Raw genomic sequence first — 20,546 nt, forward strand, 5'->3', positions numbered from 1 at the left:
AAGAACTATGCAAAGAACTGTAGGCTCACTGAAGGCTCACCTTGATGACGGAGTTCCATTCTGCCCTTTTTTCTTGCTTCTGAGAGCTCACTGCCTAAGCATTTCAAAGCTTATACAGAAACCTGCTGTCTCCCCAAAGCCAAGTTAAGATTCCATGTGGTTTAACAAAGCCTTTGTATAGTACTATGACATCACACTTACCTTCTCGATAGTAGTGGACAAGGAAGCAATCCTAAGCAGGTCTACTCAGAAGCAAGTCTCAGAAAAGTGTTCTTAGGATTGCAGTTAGTCACCTCTTCCCATCTACCATGTGATACATTGCAATGCATATCTCTGAAAAGTGGTTTTCCCCCTCCCACTTTCATATCCGCAGAAATTAAAAATAAAAGGCCTTTTCTTTTGCCAATGTTTTAAAATTCTTTTTATTCAGAAAAGTGAATGGAAAAATATAGTGAAATGAAACCAGTGCTTCCTTTGGATGGTCTTCCCATTGGGAAATAAAGGAGCAGAGGTGGGAAAAGATTCAAGCATACATAATAAATACAATCAAACAGCATCAGAAAAGGGTTATGCCACGGTGTGGGCCTAGGCTTCCTCTGTGAGAGAAGACAACCACATTCTTGAGAATTTAACACAGCACTACAAAACCACGTGGTTCTTCTGTGCACAGTGGATGTGGAACCACTAGCAGCCAAGTTGCAAGAAACATCTTTCATGCGATCATCACAGGCTTGATTATACAACTGCAATGATCATATGATGCTGCCAACCACAATATTCCAGCCATGAAGCACTGCTTCTGCCAGGATAGCGCTGCAAGTGAGTGCACCCACTGTTGGACACTTGCAGTCATGGACATGGAAGTCCTCCATACCTACAGACAAGTACTGGGGGGATGATGATGGCATGGAAGTAACTTAAGAAACTTCTGATTTACGTTTCCACTGAAATGCAGGGTGCTGCCACATGTCCACCTCTTCTTAAAGGCCAAGGAAAAGGGCTGGGGTGGGGGAGAAAGACTGTCAGTTGAACTGAGATCAATAAATAAACCATGGAATCATGATTCTAAGGCCACAAAGGACTATTGCAATTGTTTGCTTCTGGTGCACACAAGTCAGGGAACATCACCCAGCCATTCTCTTACCACTCCACATTTGAGCACACTATTCAAAAATATCTAGTTTATCACAGGATCTACACGGGTGGGAGGATCATGGGCATAGACAGCCTACCATGAAAACAATCAGTAATAAACTGCACTTTTAACACATTTTCAGTTTTGTAAAATGCATGCTGGCTATACCCTCCTCCTGCTGTGCTAAGCCAGCATGGGAACACTCCTCTAGCCCCATTTACAAAAAATATAAATAAATAAAGTTGTGAACAGCAGCAGCTTTAAACCCATACTGCAAGCAAACCCGCTGCAGCACAATTGACCCTCCCATCCATTAAATTGAAAGGGACTGGCTCAGGGTTAGCACAAGGATGGTAGCAAAGGTAAAGGCTACAATCCCACACATCTGCATCTTTGTACTCTGGAACTGTTAGTATTCTCATCACTCAGAGCTCTTTTCCAACTCATCCAACATTCATCTTACATTCATCCTAACATCACTTTAAAAAATTGTCCATGCACTAGAAAACCAGCCCTTTCCATAACTGATCAGAAAAGGTATGTCAATTTTCTGACCCCTACCAAAAATACACAAAATAAATGGATATGCTTAAAAAAATTAGGGTCTTCACATCTCTGGACATTATTAAAGACAGACCACAGTATTGTGCCTTTGAAAAGGGGTTGTCAACAGAGGCTTCCTTAGGAAAAGCCAGCTCCTTCCACAGGCCAAATATCCATCCTACACAACATGGTGGCAATGGGAGGATATGGGTCCTTCTGAGGCTCAGTTAACTTTAGCTTCAGACTGAAGCCACTTTTCTCCATTGGCTGATCTTAGATCCTAATGAATAAAATGAAAAAATGTTTTTATCTCCATTTTTAGATGCAAGAAGTAAGTAAACTGCAGGTTCTGAGAACCAGTTATGTGGTTTTAAACTATTCACCGTACCGATAATTATCCTTTCTAGAAAGGTACGCTGTAAAAATCAGAAACGGTGTCTTGCATAACAAAGGAGAAATTTATAAGTAGGTAGCAGAAAAGTCCAGCATAAAGGGAAAAGCAAGTCACCAACAAGTTTTTCTGTCTTTAATACTTCTAAGAAAAATTTCAGCTGAATGAACTTTCTCCTACTGTAGTGTTGTGGTGGTGGGAATTGAATTTGCCAAAATTCTTCCTTCCATTCAATTCCTAATGACACAAGTCTCCTCCCTTGTGTGGAATCTGGCAACACTTGGATTCTAGGATCTCCTGTCTCAGTCATTTGCACTAGATGAAAAGGGTCATAAAATACAATGGGGGTCAACAATTACAGAAAATAAGGGATACTCAAATATGATGCTAGTACTTCTTGACCTAAAACTGCCTTTCTTTTTCATTTTACATACCCATTTGATAACAGCTCAAAGATCTCTCCAGTGACAGCTGCATACATGCAAGTTAAGGTCAGGTTTATACATGACGCAGAACCATTTCAAACTGCGGGTAAAGAATACCATTTTTCAAAAATCCATGTATTTGAGAAATTACCTTACAAGCAGAAATCTGGCAAGTCAAGGAGTAGGTTCTAGCTTAGCCCACTCTCTGCTATACGAGATTCTAGAGTTTGGATTTTTAAAAAATGTAAAACAGTATTAAAAACGTGACAACCCCTCCCCAGTCTGAAGTAGTGCAGTCAATTCTCTAATCTCAGGACTCTACCACCTCACTCCATTGCACATACAGATCCAGCCTGAATTTTTGTATTGGACAGTATGATTCTGGTCTCCCAGCATCCCTTGAGTAGCCACACCCGGGCCCAAATTTATGATTACACCTCTCTTTTGCCAGCAACTGTACTTCCAAAAATTGTAAGACATCATCAGACATGAATACCTCAGCTAGATAATTTCATTTTAAGTCTTCAAAATGTGCCGGGCCCTAATAGTTTTACTGTAAAGCAAAATGGTGTGAATGATGAGTAGTTTGTTTAGATTTCTTGGAACAAAAACGGCAGAAGTGCAGCAGAGCCCATAATGGAAGACCTGATCATTTGCTTTCCCTTTTATGAGAAAATCTTCATCAAAGGACCTGATCCTATGTTCCAGGGACTTTGTTCAACACTACAGCATTGTTCTGTAAATAACATTGCTTGAATATGCCAAGATGATGAATTGCCTCTTTCAGCAAGTAACAGGTAAATCTTCTCTTGGTACAATTTGATAAAACCTTGCCAAAATCCTGAAGACTCATTGATTTGCACAGAGGCTTTAGTGCTGTTAAATCATTCAAAAAAGCTCCTCTCCAAGCTATGGTTTCTCTAAGACTATGGAAGATGTAAAGGCAACTGAATTTTACCCAGTACATGATTCCGAAAAGGAAACAGAACTCTGAAACCAATAAATTAAGACACACACACATACACACACACACATTTGCAAAGCTTGTAAGATTTGCAGATGCGATATCAGAATTTCTTGTAAGTCCCTGAAGGTAACATACTAAAGCAAAAAGAAGAAACAAAACAAATCCATCCAAAGGTGTTGAGTTTGCTTGCACCAGAATGGTAGATACTCTCTCCTTAGATCCTGTCTCCATTGGGGATAACTTAATTGGTAAAAACAACCAGCTAGGATGACAAATCTTTCATACTAAAATGCCCAACTATACTTCAGGGCATATCGGCTGTTCTACAGAAATGGAAATTAAATATCCTTGTGATTTGGATAAGCTGGTGTGATATGTACATTCTATTCCTTCAGTTCTGTGCATGTTCCTATGGGGCAGGAATTTTCAACAAAGTTCACCTTCAGTGCTGAACTTTTGCCTTCAGAGGTTATCCTTGTGCTCAAGAATGAGCGTTTCACTATCCTTCTCAGAAAGGAAAAACAAAACAATCTTCCTCTAGAGAACACCGTTCTGATCTGCTTTGCCATCAGCATCACTTTGTCTGTTTTAAAGGAAAGCTATCAGAGCTCTTTATGGACTTCACCTGCCTCTCCATAATCCCTTGCAAAGGCATCTCAGAGGAGTTATTATTTCACCTCTCACAAGCCGTGATTCAACTACACTCCCTGCTGCTGAGATGGGTGCTGGATGTGTACAAAGATGGCTGTGCCGGGAAAGCAAGTGAGGGGTACATACTCTGAATGAACAAAGAAACTGAGTTGGAAGCCTCCTTGTTTCCGCCCCCTCTCCGCAGGAAGAAGCAAATACCCCACAACCCCTGGCATCTGGCTGGCAGAGGAATCAACTAGGAAGCAGCACATGTTCCAGGAGATAAGTGATGGAGTCCCAGTGTTTCCAGAGGAGGAAGAGAAAAATCACTAGCAAAGTGGTGCTCAGGAGGCGCATGCGGGTCTTCATCAAGGGCGTGATGAAATTGGCAACAGTGGACACAAAGACCAGCAGCACAGCCATCAAGGCCAAGATGACATTGATGAATTTGCCCAGCAGGGCTCGGGCATTGGCATTTTCCACGCCTTCCAGCTGCACCACCTGCTGCTGTTGCTGCTGCAACTCTAGCTTGGTGACGCGGGTCAGGCAGGATTCCACAGCTTCCTGGGAGAACAGGGGGGGGGGGGGGGGGGGGAGGGATTGGACCAATGTTAACAATGTTTTTCTATTGTATACTCTCATCCTGCTATTCCTCAGGGCGGTGTACATAGATCTCTCTTCTCCATTTGCTCCTCATAACAACCCTGTGAAGGAGATTAGACTGAGAGAGAGAGAGAGAGAGCAGGCCAAGCTAATTCAACAAGATTAGGAGGGAACCTGAATTCGGACCTCTGAGATCCTAGTCTGACACTTTAACTGCTACACCACACAGGGTCTCAGGACATCTATGGTGCATCTCCTGCTTTGGAAGGTAGAAATCTTTGCACTATACTGCCAGCAAACATCTGCTAGGTCTCCAGGACCTTCCACAACTGAGGACATGGCAGTGAGTGGCACGATACTGAGTTGTACCACTACTACCTTCCAAAGGTTTATTCCAAGAAAGAAATCTTAGTGACTGTGTGGGAGAAGTAGGGTTGTCAACCGTCTAGAGAAAAAAATGTCCCATCCCATTAACAGAGACTTAATGGGTGTAATTTACCAGGTGATGTTATTTACATCAGTGCCTTGGAAAACTTCAAATGCTGATTTCCACACATGAAACCTCCATTAAAGGATGGGTCATTTTTTTCACCAGATTGCTGGCTACCCCAGAGGAAGATGCAGCCCGTGAATTCATTGGAAACAGCCATCATGGGAGCATTACTGACTCTAAGCAAATATGGAACTGGTCAGTAATCTGGAGAGGAGACCTAGGGAAGAGCAGGATGTAGACATATTCAAAAGGAGAGAGAACTCAGTGGACACGGCGTTCATTTGCCTAATGCAGAATTATTTTAAATCTGCCCTTTCCTCATAACAATGTTTATACTTTCACAATTCAAAGTGCCTCACCCTTCACAGCAACTCTATAAAATAGATTAGGCTAAGAATGAGGTAAGCATTAAGCATGGCCAAGGATTTGCACTTGAGTATCCTATGCCCATTTCCATTAAGATACATATTGTTCAAGCCTATAAAACATTGCACCATCAAAAAACAATGTGACCAGTGTACTAGCATTGCACTGTGCTTCTGAAACAACATTGTCTAGTATGGGCGTGGAGCACCAAAGTGCCACTGATACTTATGAAGGAAGAGACATGGCTGGGACAGGCCTGGAGATCATTCAAAGGCTACTTTAAACGTATTTCATGGTGTCATCTTAGGGTTGCTAAGTCATACCTTGTCCTGAAGCGGGGGACTCCCGGGTCGACCATAGAGTTTTCCCTCGGATGACTGTGGCCCCACCCCCAGCGTGCCCGGCGTGGTCGCGTCACTTTCTGGTGACGTGCACGTCGGGGTGGAGTTCCCCCCGGGGCCCGATCCCGCCGCCCCCCGGGGGGGCTTGGCAAGCCTATGTCATCTACAAACCTGATCACATGAAGCTTCCGCACTGTGAGTCAGGCCAATAGTGTATCTAGACCAGTATTGTCTACTCTGACTGGCAGCAGCTCTCCAAGTTCTCAGGCAGAGGTCTTTCACATCTCCTACCACCTGCTCCATTTGAACTGGAGAATTGAACCCAGGACCTTCTGCATGCAAAGCAGATGCTGGAGCACTGAGTCACAGCCCTGCCCTTTCAAATCAGTCATATGAAGCTGTCATACTGGCTCAAAGGTGCTACTGGGCTCAAATCTCATTGGTTGAACTGGAGACCTCCTGAAATCTATATGAAAGCTATTCTAAGCTCTCTGGGAAAAGAGTATGAGATGTGTAATTAATACATAAATCACAAACAGAGGGGTTTACGTAGTGACAGTGCAAGCAACCCATGTCTTCCCATACCTGAATGTCCCTGGCCCTCTCATAGGATTGGTAAGCCACCTTCTCCTCCATGCTAGCCAGTTCCTGTTTGAGATTGGTCATCTCATTCTGGTGAAGTTCTGTCAGGTCATTCAGTTGCTCTTCCAGGCGCTCATATCTGTGTGGCAGGGGAAAGGACATAATATGCAGCAGATGAGAACACTGAGCGGTGCAGTATTTCATGCAGCAATGCAATATTGCATCATTTTGAGAAGTTAATATTTCTACCCTTATGGGGCTCGGAGCTCTCATCGACCGCTTTGTTATCCAAAAGCCAAAGCTGATTGACAAAGAGCTACAGATGTTAAAGGATTTCAACAATGAAAATGGCAATACTGATGGAATTACCAAATACAAACTGCTCCAACCTTAGTACTGCCTTCAGCTCAAACAATACAAGAAAATGCATGGATAAACAGCCCGGCCAAAGGTCCCGGATAAGAGATCTAGACAAAGGATCATATAAGGTAGTAAGAGTACTTGATGACTTTTCCAAGATTTTTGACTTTTTTGATATATCTCTGCCACAGCCTCTCAGGACCCCTTTGGGGTTTTGCTATAACTTTGACCATGGACAGAAGAGGAGCCCTATAAGGAATTACAATCGGACATACAATGAGTCATCCAGGGCCTCTCCATCCACCCCCTCAGGCACCTTATTGAGAGATCAGAGATAATATGGATCAGAATTAACATTGTGTAATAGCACACAGTGCATGAGTATCATTCCTGCACTTACCATAGACCACAATACTTGCTGAAAAATCAGGCACCTGAATGGGTAATACAAACCTACGGACCAACACCCGTAATTAAGCTATTGAATCAAGCAAAAAGATCAGCACTTGTAAGCAAATAGCAAGTCAAAAACAGCAGTAAAGGAAGCATCCCATGAACTGTCTCTTTACCATATTTTTTCTTTAAAGTGCCAGGGGAATCATAAAATTTATTATATATCATTTTATTTAAAACATTTCTGTGCTGCCTTTCAACCAAAATAGGGCCCCCAAGGCGGCAAACATCAAGGCATTAAAATGTTTAAAACATTAAAACTGCATATGTAAATTAAAATGTAATAAAAACATACAAATTTACAAATGCAACACCACCAGGGATAAGGGTCAATAAGTTTGCTGGGGATATTCCAAATGGAAAAAAAGTCTTCACTTGCTGGTGGAAGACAATGACAGAGGGACACAGACAAATCTCCATGGAGAGGGAGTTCCAAAGTTTTGATGCCAAAAGTCAAGAAAGCCCTTCCACAGGTTGCCACTCATCTAGTCTCAGATGGCAGGGGCACCTGAAGCAAAGATGCCTGACAGTAGGCTCTTGAGCTTAGTTATATACCTATTTGAATATAATTAACAGTTTGACCCTGAATGAACTCACTCATCAAACATTTCATCTATGATGTGGAGTGAAAAATGAAAAGATCTATCTGTGGTGTTATTTATGATTTACATGTGCAAGTAATCTCTTAAGAAGGTGCTGGTAAGAAACAGGATCAGGTATCACATTTAGCTGGCAATCAGCCAATAGCTGCAAGAAAAATAATTTGATGGCAGATGTGCCTTGAAGAGAAATCATGAAGAATAGCCTAGGGACAATTGCACTATTTAACAACTGAATCAAAGCCACCACCTCATTTATTGATTAAGTCAGCAAAAGAGCCAGCAAAGAGCATCAGCAATTTTCGTAGGCTGCATCCACACAGGCATAGCTCAATTACAGCCTGAATTATTTTGTTTCTCAACACTGTTTCTTCCCCTTGCAGAATGTCTTGAGCAGTGTACCTTTTTCGGTACTGCCACCTACCTCTCATAACAAACAGGCTGCTATTTTCATTTGGGAGTAAGGGTCATTTTTCTCTTAACCATGCCAAATTTGCACAGATACATAAAGGAATGGACCTATTATGAGGCAAAAACACTTTTTTAAAATTGAAGGGAGACTAATAGGACAATAACAGAGATGAAAAAACATGAGATGTCTATCCAAATCACCACTGCTACCACTTAGAGACAGTACTGAACAGTCTATAAAGTACACAAGTTCACATTAGTAAGTCTGGTAATAGGCATAATTTCAGATGCAGACTGCAAGATGCCAGAATTGACCAGTGTGGATTTACCCTTACACAGTTCATAGTTAACCAAACATTACACATCTGACATCTTGATTCTGTGCATTCGGTGGCACTTAAAAAGGTAAAGGTTCCCTTGCTCGAAAGCCAGTCGAGTCCGACTCTAGGGTTGCGGTGCTCATCTCCGTTTCAAAGCCAAAGAGCCAGCGCTGTCCGAAGACGTTTCCGTGGTCATGTGGCCGGCATGACTAAACACCAAGGCGCATGGAACGCTGTTACCTTCCCACCGAAGTGGTACCTATTTATCTACTTGCAATTTCTTGCTTTCGAACTGCTAGGTTGGCAGGAACTTCTTAGTAAATTACATAGGACTGTAGATTGGCGTTATGGAGTACACAGGTCTCTATCCTGTGTCAGATAAAATAATACCAGTCATTATTTGTGGGTTGTCCCCAAATCCCATGCCTATGGTGCCATATTAAACTATGGACCATGGTTCTAATCTTTTCACCCTGTACTATTTTCCCCACCTGAAACAGCCCCAGCAATTTCAAGATACCATGGGGTTCCCTTGGGACACATGTGGGCTTTCCCCAAAAGCCCAATAGCACCCCCAGGACTGTTTTTGGTTCAGAACAGTCCAAAAGACCCTTTCTCTATGTGCACTATGGTTGTGATCCTACTTAGCTACTGCACATACAGGAACTGAGGAGAACCCATACCTCATGTGTAACTGTGTTACATCTGGCATTGGGGGGGGAACCCCAGAACCAACCTGTGTACTTCATAATATTTGAAGAGGTTTCATAACTGTCTTTTTAAGGGCCTAAAAAGATACAAATGGGGATGAATAAAAAACAATGGGAATGGGAGCAGTATGTGATAAAGACTGGCTTTGGGAAGGAAGAATTCTATTTTCCATGCGATCATTGATAACGTACATGGTATTTCCCAGCTTCTAAAAACAGCTTGGGGAAAAAAATTAACCATCAAAGCACAACATGAAAATCAAATATAAACATAATCTGTCACATATATTCACAACCCATCCACTGTGATACATATATGAATCTTCTCTTGTGACAGTGGTGCTGGATCAGTGGAAAATCTCCACATATATCACTTTCCCCTGTCATTTGGGGTGACCATTCTCCCCGTCATATCTAGTTTGGTCTTCCCAAGTCCTTGGATTGGGACAGTGAGGATATTATCATAAAAATACTTTGAAAACAAAATTCTAGCTTTCCTTATTGGCTAGAATCTACGCATCTGTTTACCCAAAATAGATAGTTATGCAAACTTGGGATACTCCCCAAGTTTGCAGAAAAATCTGAATTAAAAAAAATACATTGGGGGGGTTAAATTCCCCTCACAAAACCCATTCATTGTCTGAGCATGTGCAGACGAAGAACCTACTTCCTCCTCTGTTGGATGGCTCACCACCATCTTCCTCCTTGATGGTGTGTGTATATGGGGGGGGGGGAGCTTCAGTAGGCCTGGCAGCAGAGGCCAGACCTGCATAAGGCTCACTGGCGTCATTGATGGTGGTGGTGGTGATCAAGCCTCAGTAGCTCCAAAAGCCACACAGGGTTCGCTGCTGTCATCTTTGATGGTGTGTGTGGGGGGGGAGAGGTTTGGTGGGTCCAGCTGAGGCAAGGACCTGCACAGCATTTGCTGGCATCAGTGGAGGGGGAAATAAGCCTCAGTGGGCCTGGCAGCTGGGAGGCATGTGGGGCTTGCTGCTGTTTTCCTCCTTGATGGTGGGAGGGCAGACGCTTCAGCAGGTCTGGCAACAGAGACCAGGACCTGTGGCCAGGCTCGCTGGCATTAGGGGGTAGGGAAAAGTTTCGGTGGTCCCAGCTGCTCCACGCTGGGCTTGCTGCTGTCATTCTGGACAGTGGGTGGGGGGAGAAGCATCGGAGGGCTGGTGGCAGAGGCTGGGAGCTGCGCTGGACCTGGCTGCAGTGATGGTGGGGGGGGAGGAAATAAAGGAAGAGGAGAAGGGATCCCCTCACAAGTACTGCGGGTTCCCATTTTTTAATCTAAGTCTCTCTAAGCAAAAGCATCCTTTGGACTCTGGTCTTTATCTTAATCATTAAGTAGAGATTATGAGACTGGCCTTGAGTGCTTAGCTAGGAATGCATTTTCTCTTGTGTCTTATAATGCAGTGTCTTTCTTTAGAAGAATTCATAGTACAGGTTATTTCAGTAGACTTCTTCACAAAACATAGGAAAGGAGGACTAATTTAAACCAAGACCGGGGGGGGGGGGGAAAGCTGGTGTAAAATCACTGACTCCAAGTCAAATTTCCCATGTTGAAATTTCTGTATTTCCTGAATACATATGCATAAAAACTGGTGACTATAGAGCAATGAGAGCATTTTTGTTTGCAACTAGGTACAACCTAAATGGAATCTAGAAGTATAAATGCTCTCTTACTGAGGATGTGGTTTTGCTATGTGTCCCAGTGCAGTTGCCATGCTGCCATGTCATTGGGGTGTGTGTGTCATTTTTGTTATTTTTTTCTCTCTGCTGAGAAAGCATAGGATACCAACTAGCTGTGCTGGCACTGAGTTGTTGGTGGTGATGCACTGGGTTTAAGATTGAGCTATAAGAAAACTTGTGTGCATTCAAATTGTTTTATGATGAACACTATTTTGGTTGGTCCTAATAAAATGTATTATATAATGTATGGTAAATGTAATAAAATGTACATTAAATATATAATTCAAATAATCTGATTTTTAGTATTTTTAAAAAAATAATCTTACACCAGAAGCTAGAATCTATGATTAATAGCTCTCTGGCTTATATGAAGAAATATTACATTTCTGTTTAAGTGTGTATTGAGTTTTAATCTCATTTCTCAGTCTAGTGATCCTGCCAAAGAATAATTAATCCCACAACTTCTCATGTCCCAGAAGCTTTTCTGGCTCCCAATAAAACTGCTAGAGTTAGGGCATAAATAGGACTCCCTCCTTGTTGCCTGTTTGTTTTTTAAATAAAGGGACATGCATTGTCAATCAGTTTGCCAGCTGAGTGTGAAACCTAATCCCATATCAATATCTTTATATGCTTCATCCACAGCATGACCCTTTGTTAGATCCACAAACTAAAGGCAGGCCAACAAATCCTGGTCCACAATTCAAAAAAACGAAGACTTTATGCAACAAATAGTTCCCCTTTTGGGAGAAGGATGACAATGTACAACGGCCTACCTGTAACGCTCCTCTTGCAAGCACTGAGTCATGTAAGTATAGTCTCGTTGCAGCTGGGTTTTGAGGTCTTCCATGGAATCCTCAAGGTGTGACTGAATGTCTTTTATCTCCCGCAGTTCTTCTATGATGGTATCAAAATTATAGTGGTGACTCTCCAAGGTGTTAGATTTGGGGCTGCCTAAAGCAGCAGGGCCTGCCCCAGAGTTGCTACCTGCTGCTGAGCCAGAAGTGGCACTGGAGCACTCATCATCACTGCCATATTTAGGGCTTGACACTAAGGTGGCACTGCCACTGAGAGTTCGTGAGGCCTCTTCAGGGTGCCCATCATCCAAAGTGTCCTTTAAGTGAGCAATGTTATCTGCACTGCCAAATTTGTTGCGGATTAAGCTTGCAAACTCACGAGGTTTAGAGACCACAGCTGTATGTGTGGCTTGGGAAAGGCCTGACAGTCCACCCTTGACACCTTCTACCACACCTCCTCCAAAGCCACTGATACTGGAGCGGACATTGGCCCCTACATCCTTGAGGCCCTGATGCATGTCCCGGAAGACATCTTTGGGCTGGCGTGAGGGTCCATTTTGTTCAATTTCCTTTAGCTTTTTGTGGTAGTGCTCAAGCTTCTTATGCAACTGGGCAATGGTCTGAGCTGATTTCTGGTTCTTTTTCTCAAAGACCTGCTTGATACGAGAGGCCTGCTGCTTGTCAGCATTGGTGGCAAGCTTCAGATACTCAGCCACATTGTCATCTCGTGCCTCCTGCTCAATCTTGATCTGCTCAGTGATCTTGAGGATCTTCTGGTGAAGATGGTCAATGGCAGCTTTTGTCCTCTGTGGGTCTGGGTTGCCATCTGGAACATCAAGGCAGATGTTTCCATCAGCATCACCATGGCTTGTGTTGGAAGGTAGACTGAGCTGACTCGTGTCCCCTTTATCCAACTGTGGGGGGAAAAGACAGAGCATGGAAAGATATTAGGAAAGGCTCTGATAAAGAGTCTTTTTTCCTGTATACACTGTTGCAATGATAGATGGACAAGGATGGCAAAGGAGAAAGTAATGCTGATGAATTACTGAGACTAGTAAACTATATGGAGATGAGTAATGAGAGAATAAGAAGAATGTCATTGGATTACAGATGTTTAATTGAATAATCCTCTGGTTTTCATTTGGTTACTTCATACAGTGCATATGAATGTGAATGCTACCAAAACATGCCACTCTTTAAACAGTAAGTTGACAATCCAATAAACAAAAACAGTTAAAAGGAAACTTTGTATTGAATATTTTCTTTTTCAACAATATGGAATTCAGACCATTCCCTAACACGCTAGAGCAAATTATGTAAAAGAAATGTTCATATGCCATCACTATTATGGAAAATTCAGATTTAAATATATTAGCTTTGATCTCAGCTGGTCCCATCTGCTTTAGCTTCCTGCAGTTCCTTATTGTTAATGGGAAAGGCATAGTGGTTTCACACAAAAGCAAAAGTCCTGGTATCTTTTAATTCAAATCAGTAGAATAAACCCAGTTATATGTTACTTTCTCATTCTGCGCAGAAAAGGAAAAGCTAGCGAGCATATCCAACATGGAAGTGTATCCTTCTATCTCAGCCCCCAAATTAACTGGAGGCCTACTTTAATCTGCAGCTAAAGCTTTAATTAATTACTCTACCAATGAACTCAAAGCTTGAGCAAGCCCTAGCGAAACTCTGAACTGGTACGAACAAATGAGCAGATGGATGTTGAATTTTTTACTCTATTTAGAAATCTAAAAGTCATCAACAATCTGGTTAAGACCTGGAAAAAACTAATCTGGGAGAACCGGGTTGGATTCCCCACTCCTCCACTTGCACCTGGCTGGATGACCTTGGGCAAGCTGTAGCTCTGGCACAGCTGTTCTTGAAGAAGAGCAGTTTCTGTCAAGAGCTCTCTCAGCCCCACCTACCTCACAGGGTGTCTGTTGTGGGGAGGGGAAGGGAAAGGACCGCTCTGAGGCACCTTTAGGTAGTGAAGGGCGGGGTATAAATCCAATCTCTTCTTCTTCTTCTTTATGGTTTAATGACTTTCGCTGGATTAATTCATCAGTGATCTGTGAATTGTTCCCTTGATTTGCTTTCCCTTCACTGATCAGATGAAGACTGATTCATGGCATTTTGCATTCGGCTTGATCAAACTGCTCAAGCAAAGAAAATTAGAAAACAGAGAGTCAAACTTTGTACCAAGCAATGTACAAAGTCATAAGCAAAACTGAAAGTAGCATTGAGAATTTCTCTTAAGATATGCGTCAGGTGGTTCTATGTAGGGTTGCCAACCTCCAGTTGGGGCCGGGAGATCTCCTGGAATTACAACTGATCTCCAGACTACACAGATCAGTTCCCCTGGAGAAAAGGGCTGCTTTGGAGGGTGGACTCTGTGGCGTTACCCATTGAGGTAACTCCTCTCCCCAAACCCTGCCCTCCCCAGGATCCACCTGGAAATCTCCAAGGAGCTAGAGTAGGCAACCTTATTTTATGTGCCTTCTTTGTGTTGATTTCACTCAGACGAAGTAATCCTGTAGCAGGCTCACTGACACTGGAGTTTCAAAAAAAGGATAATTATATTACTAATGATATCATTAAGAATTTGAGAAGCCTCTTGCCTTCCAGAGGCCTGGTGTGCACACAAAGTTGTTCCAGAATCTATCAAGCCTTCAGTGTAGGGCTCCCATTCCTCAGGTGGGGGCGGGGGCTCCTTTGCTTTTTGGGGGGCTTCTGCCTGCTGCCACCCTCCCCTCCACCCCCAAACACCAACGTCATGCAGTAATGGCCCTGACAAAATGACATCATCCCATCAGGGACATTGTGCAGCGATGCTCTGGGTTTGGGGCAAATCTCTATGGTTTGAGGGTAATTTTACCACAGAGCTTTGCCCTCAAGTCAGAGCGTTGCCACTCAACATGTTGATGCCACTTCCATGTGACGTCACTGCATTGGGGGCGTTGTGGTGCGACATGGCTGTTTGTGGTGGAACCCCACGCCACTCCCAGAAGGCTCCCTTCCCACCCACCCCCAGCGCATCGTGAAGATCTAGCAACCCTGCTTCAGTGCAATCCTGAACAGTTACACATAAGATCAGTGAGTTTAGAGGCATGTGACTCTGCTTAGAATAGCACTGCTTGTTGTCTCCCATCTTTGAACACAAGGCCCCTAGGGATCACTGCTTTCCTTTCTGAAAAAGTAGAACTTGTCACTCATTGATTTTTAATGCAAACTGAAGTGCCATATGAATAGCTATGAAGATATGCCAAAAGTAAAATATATTCTGAAGAATTCACTTCAACACTGTTTTCACGGAAAGATCCCGTACAGTAGGAACATTCTTGAGAAATGTTGATTTTTCCATGCAGTACTAAGAAAGCATTCCACAGTGAATAGCTAGAGTTAAAGGCCATTTAAGACAATAAATTTTTGTCCACATGAAATCCACTTGGATGTATGTATGGAACTCAAGGAGGTCAGGAGCAGAACCCAAGAGCACGGTCTGAATCTCTCCCAGCACATGGGGTTCCCAACTTCAAGGAGATCACCCAGAACTACAACTGATCTCCAGCCTACAGAGATCAGTTCCCCTTGAGAAAATGATTGCTTTTTTTAGACTCTATTGGCATTATACCCACTGAGGCCTCTCCCCTCCACATACCCTGCCCCCATATCTCCAGGAACTGCCCAACTATTTTACACCCGAGCAAGGCGTCATGTGAGAGAATATACAAGTCAGCCCTGCTAGTGTGAATTAAAAAAATATTATGCAAACCTACCCAAAGATACTGGTTATAAAGAACTGTGTTAACAGAACATCAAAGACCATATATTTATCATTAAGGGAACAAGGCCTTTGTAGAGCAGCTTACATTAGATTCTCTTCCTACTAAACCTCCTGTCTGGCTGACGGCCAATTCATACTATCACCGATGGGTCCTGAAGTCATGTGGGTAACCAAGTTGTACCCATGACAGCTGAATAGCAAAAGCAAAACTAAGCTGCCATGTGATCACTGCAGTTATGTGACTAATATACTTTTCTGCACATATTTTGTGGAACTAATTTACATAACATAATTTAATCCCTTTTCAAACCTGAATTTTCACACAGTAAAAAAAAGACTTCTTAAGTTTTGCCTTCTTTAGATGTGACAATTCAGGTGCTTGCTAAAACCAGCTATGAAACCATGAGATCCCCCATCCCTTTCCAAAACCTATGATACCCTGCATAAGTATCTCAAATACTCCACCAACATTAGGATCAAATTGTGGTAGATAATTAGACATACTAGAATATCAGGGAATCCTGCTCACCACCCTGACCTGGGTAGCCCAGGCAAGCCCGATCTCATCAGGTCTTGGAAACTAAGCAGGGCCAACCCTGCCAAGTACTTTGAAGGTAGACCTCCAAGGAATACCAGGACTGGGACGCAGAGGAAGTAAACCACCTCTCTGAAACGTCTGAGCCTCACTAGGGGTTGCCAGAAGTCAGCCATGACTTCCAGGCATACATACATACACGCACACAAATACTCACCAAAAAAGAAAAAAAGGTAATCCTGCTCACCTTTCTTCCAATCTATATAGGCATTGCTTGGAAAAAACACAGCATTACCCTTTGTTTACCAGTTGTTAACATTTCCAAAATACCATTTGCAAACAAGCTTTCAGTGAGACATCAGAACCTTTGTCTTCAACATTTTTACCAACATATTCACCTGAATTGTCAGCAGTAGAATAATGCAACTTTTGATTGTATGCCAATGCTTCTATATTTTGGAAAAATTATATTTTGATGTACGTGCCCCAAGGTCACACTATCTGGTCTATGGCAGAGGTCTACTCCACACCCCTTCTCTGCTTGTTCCCCAAATACAGTACTGGGAAGAGGCTGGCTTGGGGGTGGATTAGGAACTGCATTTAGTTTAGTTCTCAGCTTGATGGGCCATCTGTTATCTGTGGGACCTGGATAGCTGTCCAATGCTGCTGAGTATGGGCCTCAAGTCACACTTTTGTTTCCTAGCTTCTAAAACAACATATTAACATTTTACAATATATTTATCATGAGGTCCTATTATTCATGCTGGCTGAAACAGGCCTCAAATTATCCCATTATCTCCCATGAACTGATGAGGCTTTAGCTAGGAATTTGAAGTCAAAATTGCTAACTCTACAGAAGGGCTCAACATTCTGTTGATAGGATGAAGGTAAATGTCCCAGGAATTCTTTCTTGGGGGACACAGCTACCGGTTTGTAACTTCAAATTGCACACCAAGCCAACCTTTACAGCCTACCTTATAATGTTCATCCAGCTCCATTACTCTCTTCATTCTTATAGTAGTTTAAGTCTTGCTGCTGAGCAATGGGAGATCCCAGGCAAAGAAAAACCACAAGGAAACAACATCAAGGCTATCCAGAAAGCTATTGGAGACCTCCCCTAGCAACTGTTATCTTTCTGCTTCAGACATCCTACTGTATTTGCTGGAGGAAAGCAGGAGGCAAAAATACAACCCACGAACAACATTATACGGAGCAGCCACAAACTTGCCTCAGCCTTATTAGATCAGCACTTTTGTAAAAAAAAATTGCAGACTTTACAAACACTACCTGCTTGGCTATTCTTAGCTCCTGTGCTTCTTGGGGGGGGGGGGGGGGGGGGCAGGGCTCCAAAAACAAGAGTTTTTCCTTGTCTCCTATTGAGTTGCAGGAATTGAACTGGAACCCATTGCAGGAAATGAATTTTTCATACGTACTATTTTGTGCATGGTAAAGATAAAAGCAAACTAGAGACAGCAGCCCTGATGAAACTGACAGAGGAAACCAAGCCAATTCATTGGAGAAGTTGCACAAGTTTATTTTCTTAGATTGTGCATTTATTGCAAAGACCTGATCACTCAGTTCCCTTTTTCAGTAGGACAGTACATAACTCATGCATATATGGAGAAATCCCTATTATAAAATAGCAGTAGAAAAATGAGCCCTATCTCACCACTTTCAGTCACAGTCTGGAAAATCACAGTCCGGTGGTGGTGACAGGGTGTAATGCCATATTTCTAAACATGGGTTTTCTTTAAGGATCTCTAGTTGTGGATGTAATCTGGCATAGTTTCATTCCATTCAGTTAAAACTATCCACCCTCTACAAGATATACCATGACTCACAAGCTTATTTGTACCCACATTTTATTATTACATCATACTTGGGTTTCTGCTTTTGTCTACCTTTCCAAAGTGTTAGGATGGACATTTCCAATTTGTAAATGCAAGCATCCTATTTCTCTGCTTCGAACACTCTTGTTGTAGAAGTTATATATATTTCTAGTTGCTAGATCAGTATGACCAGGGTGCTTTAAAAAAAGAGAGAGAGAGAGGTGCTGGAACTCTGAAGCGGGAAATGAAGTTTTCAATCCGTATACTGAAACCTCATAAACTTTTAAACATTTGAAAAAGACTTTTGTGGAAGAGGTTCTGGAACTCTGTCCCGGCACATTCCCCCAGAAAAAAAGTCCTGAGTATTACAGCTGGGGGGGATTTGTAGTGCCAAGTAGTGCTTCCCTCCTGTTCTTTATTTCAAGGAACTGTTTTGTGTTTATTTCAGAAATGCTCATGGAAAAAATATGCATAATAACTGTAACAAGCAATTTTAATGCACTGCTAGGAAAATATAATCTAATAGAGTACTGGTGATGTTCTGATACAAGTAAGATGTCTTATGATCCCATAGCATGTTCCTTATTTAGGAGTGGCAACCCTTTGGCCAAGCTCTGGCACTTTTCAAGACTTCTCTGATTTTATGCTGGTCTCCTTTCTTAGACACATTGACAAGTACAGTTAAAAGCATGATTCAAATAGAAATGCAAGGTCACAGACTTCCAGATTCCTAGACAAGACACAATGACCACACGACACAATGGCCACTGACAAACAAAAACACTGATGGGTCAAAATGAACATATCCTTCCTTGGTATGACTGCTTATACGAATTTTCTAGAGCATGACGAACCTGAACCTCTGTCCTTCCTTCCTTTCTTCCCTCCCTGCCTTCTCAAGTGGAAATCCCCACCCACTCACTGAATTACTAGGGAGGATTGGGAAATGCCTGGACATTTGATTTCAACTGGACTAAAATGTGGTATAATGCCATAGAGCCCACCCTCGAAAGCAGCCATTTTCTCCAGGTGAACTGATCTCTGTCACCTGGAGATCAGTTGTAATCCCAGGAGATCTCCAGCCACTACCTGGAAGTTGGCAACTCTGTGAATTACCCAGTCATTATGTATTTTGAATCAAGGTAAGCTTTTAAACACACTGTCAAGTCTCTAAGCAGAAGTGAGGGTAAACTCACAGCTTTCAAATAAGAAGAGAGAACAGCCAAACTGACAGTAAATTGGCAGGCACTCCTCAACTATGAGGGTAGGGGGTGCATGGTAGAGGGACTACTGATGTGCTTGGCAATCATATGATCAGATCCCATCCGACAGGTATTTGTAATGCTAGCAGTCACCTTTCCCACAGAAAAAGGTCTATAATAGCCATTTTGGTTTTAAGTGTAAACCTAAAAACGACAATACGACAAAAAATAAATATGACAAAAATGTGTTTACAAAAACAGACGACAGCAGGCATGTTTGTCAGGATTTCAAAGTTGGCTGCAGCTCCCTGTTAAGTGTATAATCATTGTAGGTATGAAATTGCACTGCATCATATGTGAAATGTTCCAAAAATGAATTGTATCGAGCACAATACAATACAATGAGAGCCAGTTTGGTGTAGTGGTTAAGTGCACGGACTCTAATCTGGGAGAACTGGGTTTGATTCCCCACTCCCACCTGCAGCTGCTGAATGACCTTGGGCAAGCCATGGTTCTACCAGAGCTGTTCTCTCACAGACAGCTCTGCAAAGAGCTCTCTCAGCCCCACCTACCTCACAGGGTGTCTGTTCTGGGGAGGGGAAGGGAAAGGAGTTTGTAAGATGCTCTGAGAATCCAAGTGAAGGGTGGGGTATAAATCCAATCTCTTATCTTCTTCTTTTTCACAATAGGAAAAAAGAAGGAAGGGGGAGACACTTCTAACAACTGGAAAGGAGGAGGTACACTGTACCAAAGGTTACAGAAAGGCACAACGCCATTTGTATTGATAATGGTTACTACCTAAAATCCAAAGACAGTCAGTTTGTAAATAAGAGATAGTTTCTGTGAAAAATCCCAAAATGGACAGTATAAAGAGTGAAGCTGTCCAAACGAGTCAATGTATAAACGGTATAAGCAGTCAGACAATATAAACAGTGAAGCAGTCTAAAATAGTCAACGTATAAACAGTACAAGAAGTTACAGTTCCCTGGCTGACTGTCCTGTTTTGATTTCTTCTTCTTCTTCTTTGAGCACAATAGGACCATCCTGCCTAAAAGGGGCAGGCTACTTCCAAAATAAATTAATAAATATCTACAAAGGAAAATTGGGGGAAATGTATTTCATTGTCTGAATAAAGGAAGATGATGACCAGACAGTGAAAATATTAATGCACATTACAGACAGAATGTGAATACAGCCAAAAATATTGTGTACTGTCTACACAAACCCACAGGGAGGTTGAAGCTTCCACAGTTAAATGCACGAGCACTGAACATCTGAATTCTTGCTACGAGCCTGTAGCAAGTTATATCTTTACACAGTAGTTCTAGGATTCTTTAAAAGAACTTTTTAAAATAAAATGTTGTTTGAAAGAAGAGGTTGC

At 42.4% G+C, this 20,546-nt stretch overlaps 1 protein-coding gene across 3 annotated transcripts in view; it reads right to left on the minus strand.

Annotated features, from left to right (window-relative positions):
* Positions 1 to 407: 407 nt before the first annotated feature.
* Positions 408 to 20,546, minus strand: part of TMCC2 (transmembrane and coiled-coil domain family 2) — a 101,214-nt gene continuing 81,075 nt past the window's right edge. For all 3 annotated transcript variants that reach the window (XM_015419353.1, XM_015419351.1, XM_015419352.1), the window contains 3 exons: positions 11,798 to 12,732; positions 6,480 to 6,615; positions 408 to 4,655 (listed from right to left, as the gene is read on the minus strand). In XM_015419353.1, coding sequence (XP_015274839.1) covers positions 4,344 to 4,655; positions 6,480 to 6,615; positions 11,798 to 12,732 — 1,383 coding nt within the window. In that variant the 3' untranslated portion in view covers positions 408 to 4,343. The remainder of the gene's footprint in view (positions 4,656 to 6,479; positions 6,616 to 11,797; positions 12,733 to 20,546) is intronic.

Source organism: Gekko japonicus, unplaced genomic scaffold (genome assembly GCF_001447785.1).
Source record: "Gekko japonicus isolate JY-2015 unplaced genomic scaffold, Gekko_japonicus_V1.1 scaffold276, whole genome shotgun sequence".
Classification (NCBI taxonomy): domain Eukaryota; kingdom Metazoa; phylum Chordata; class Lepidosauria; order Squamata; family Gekkonidae; genus Gekko; species Gekko japonicus.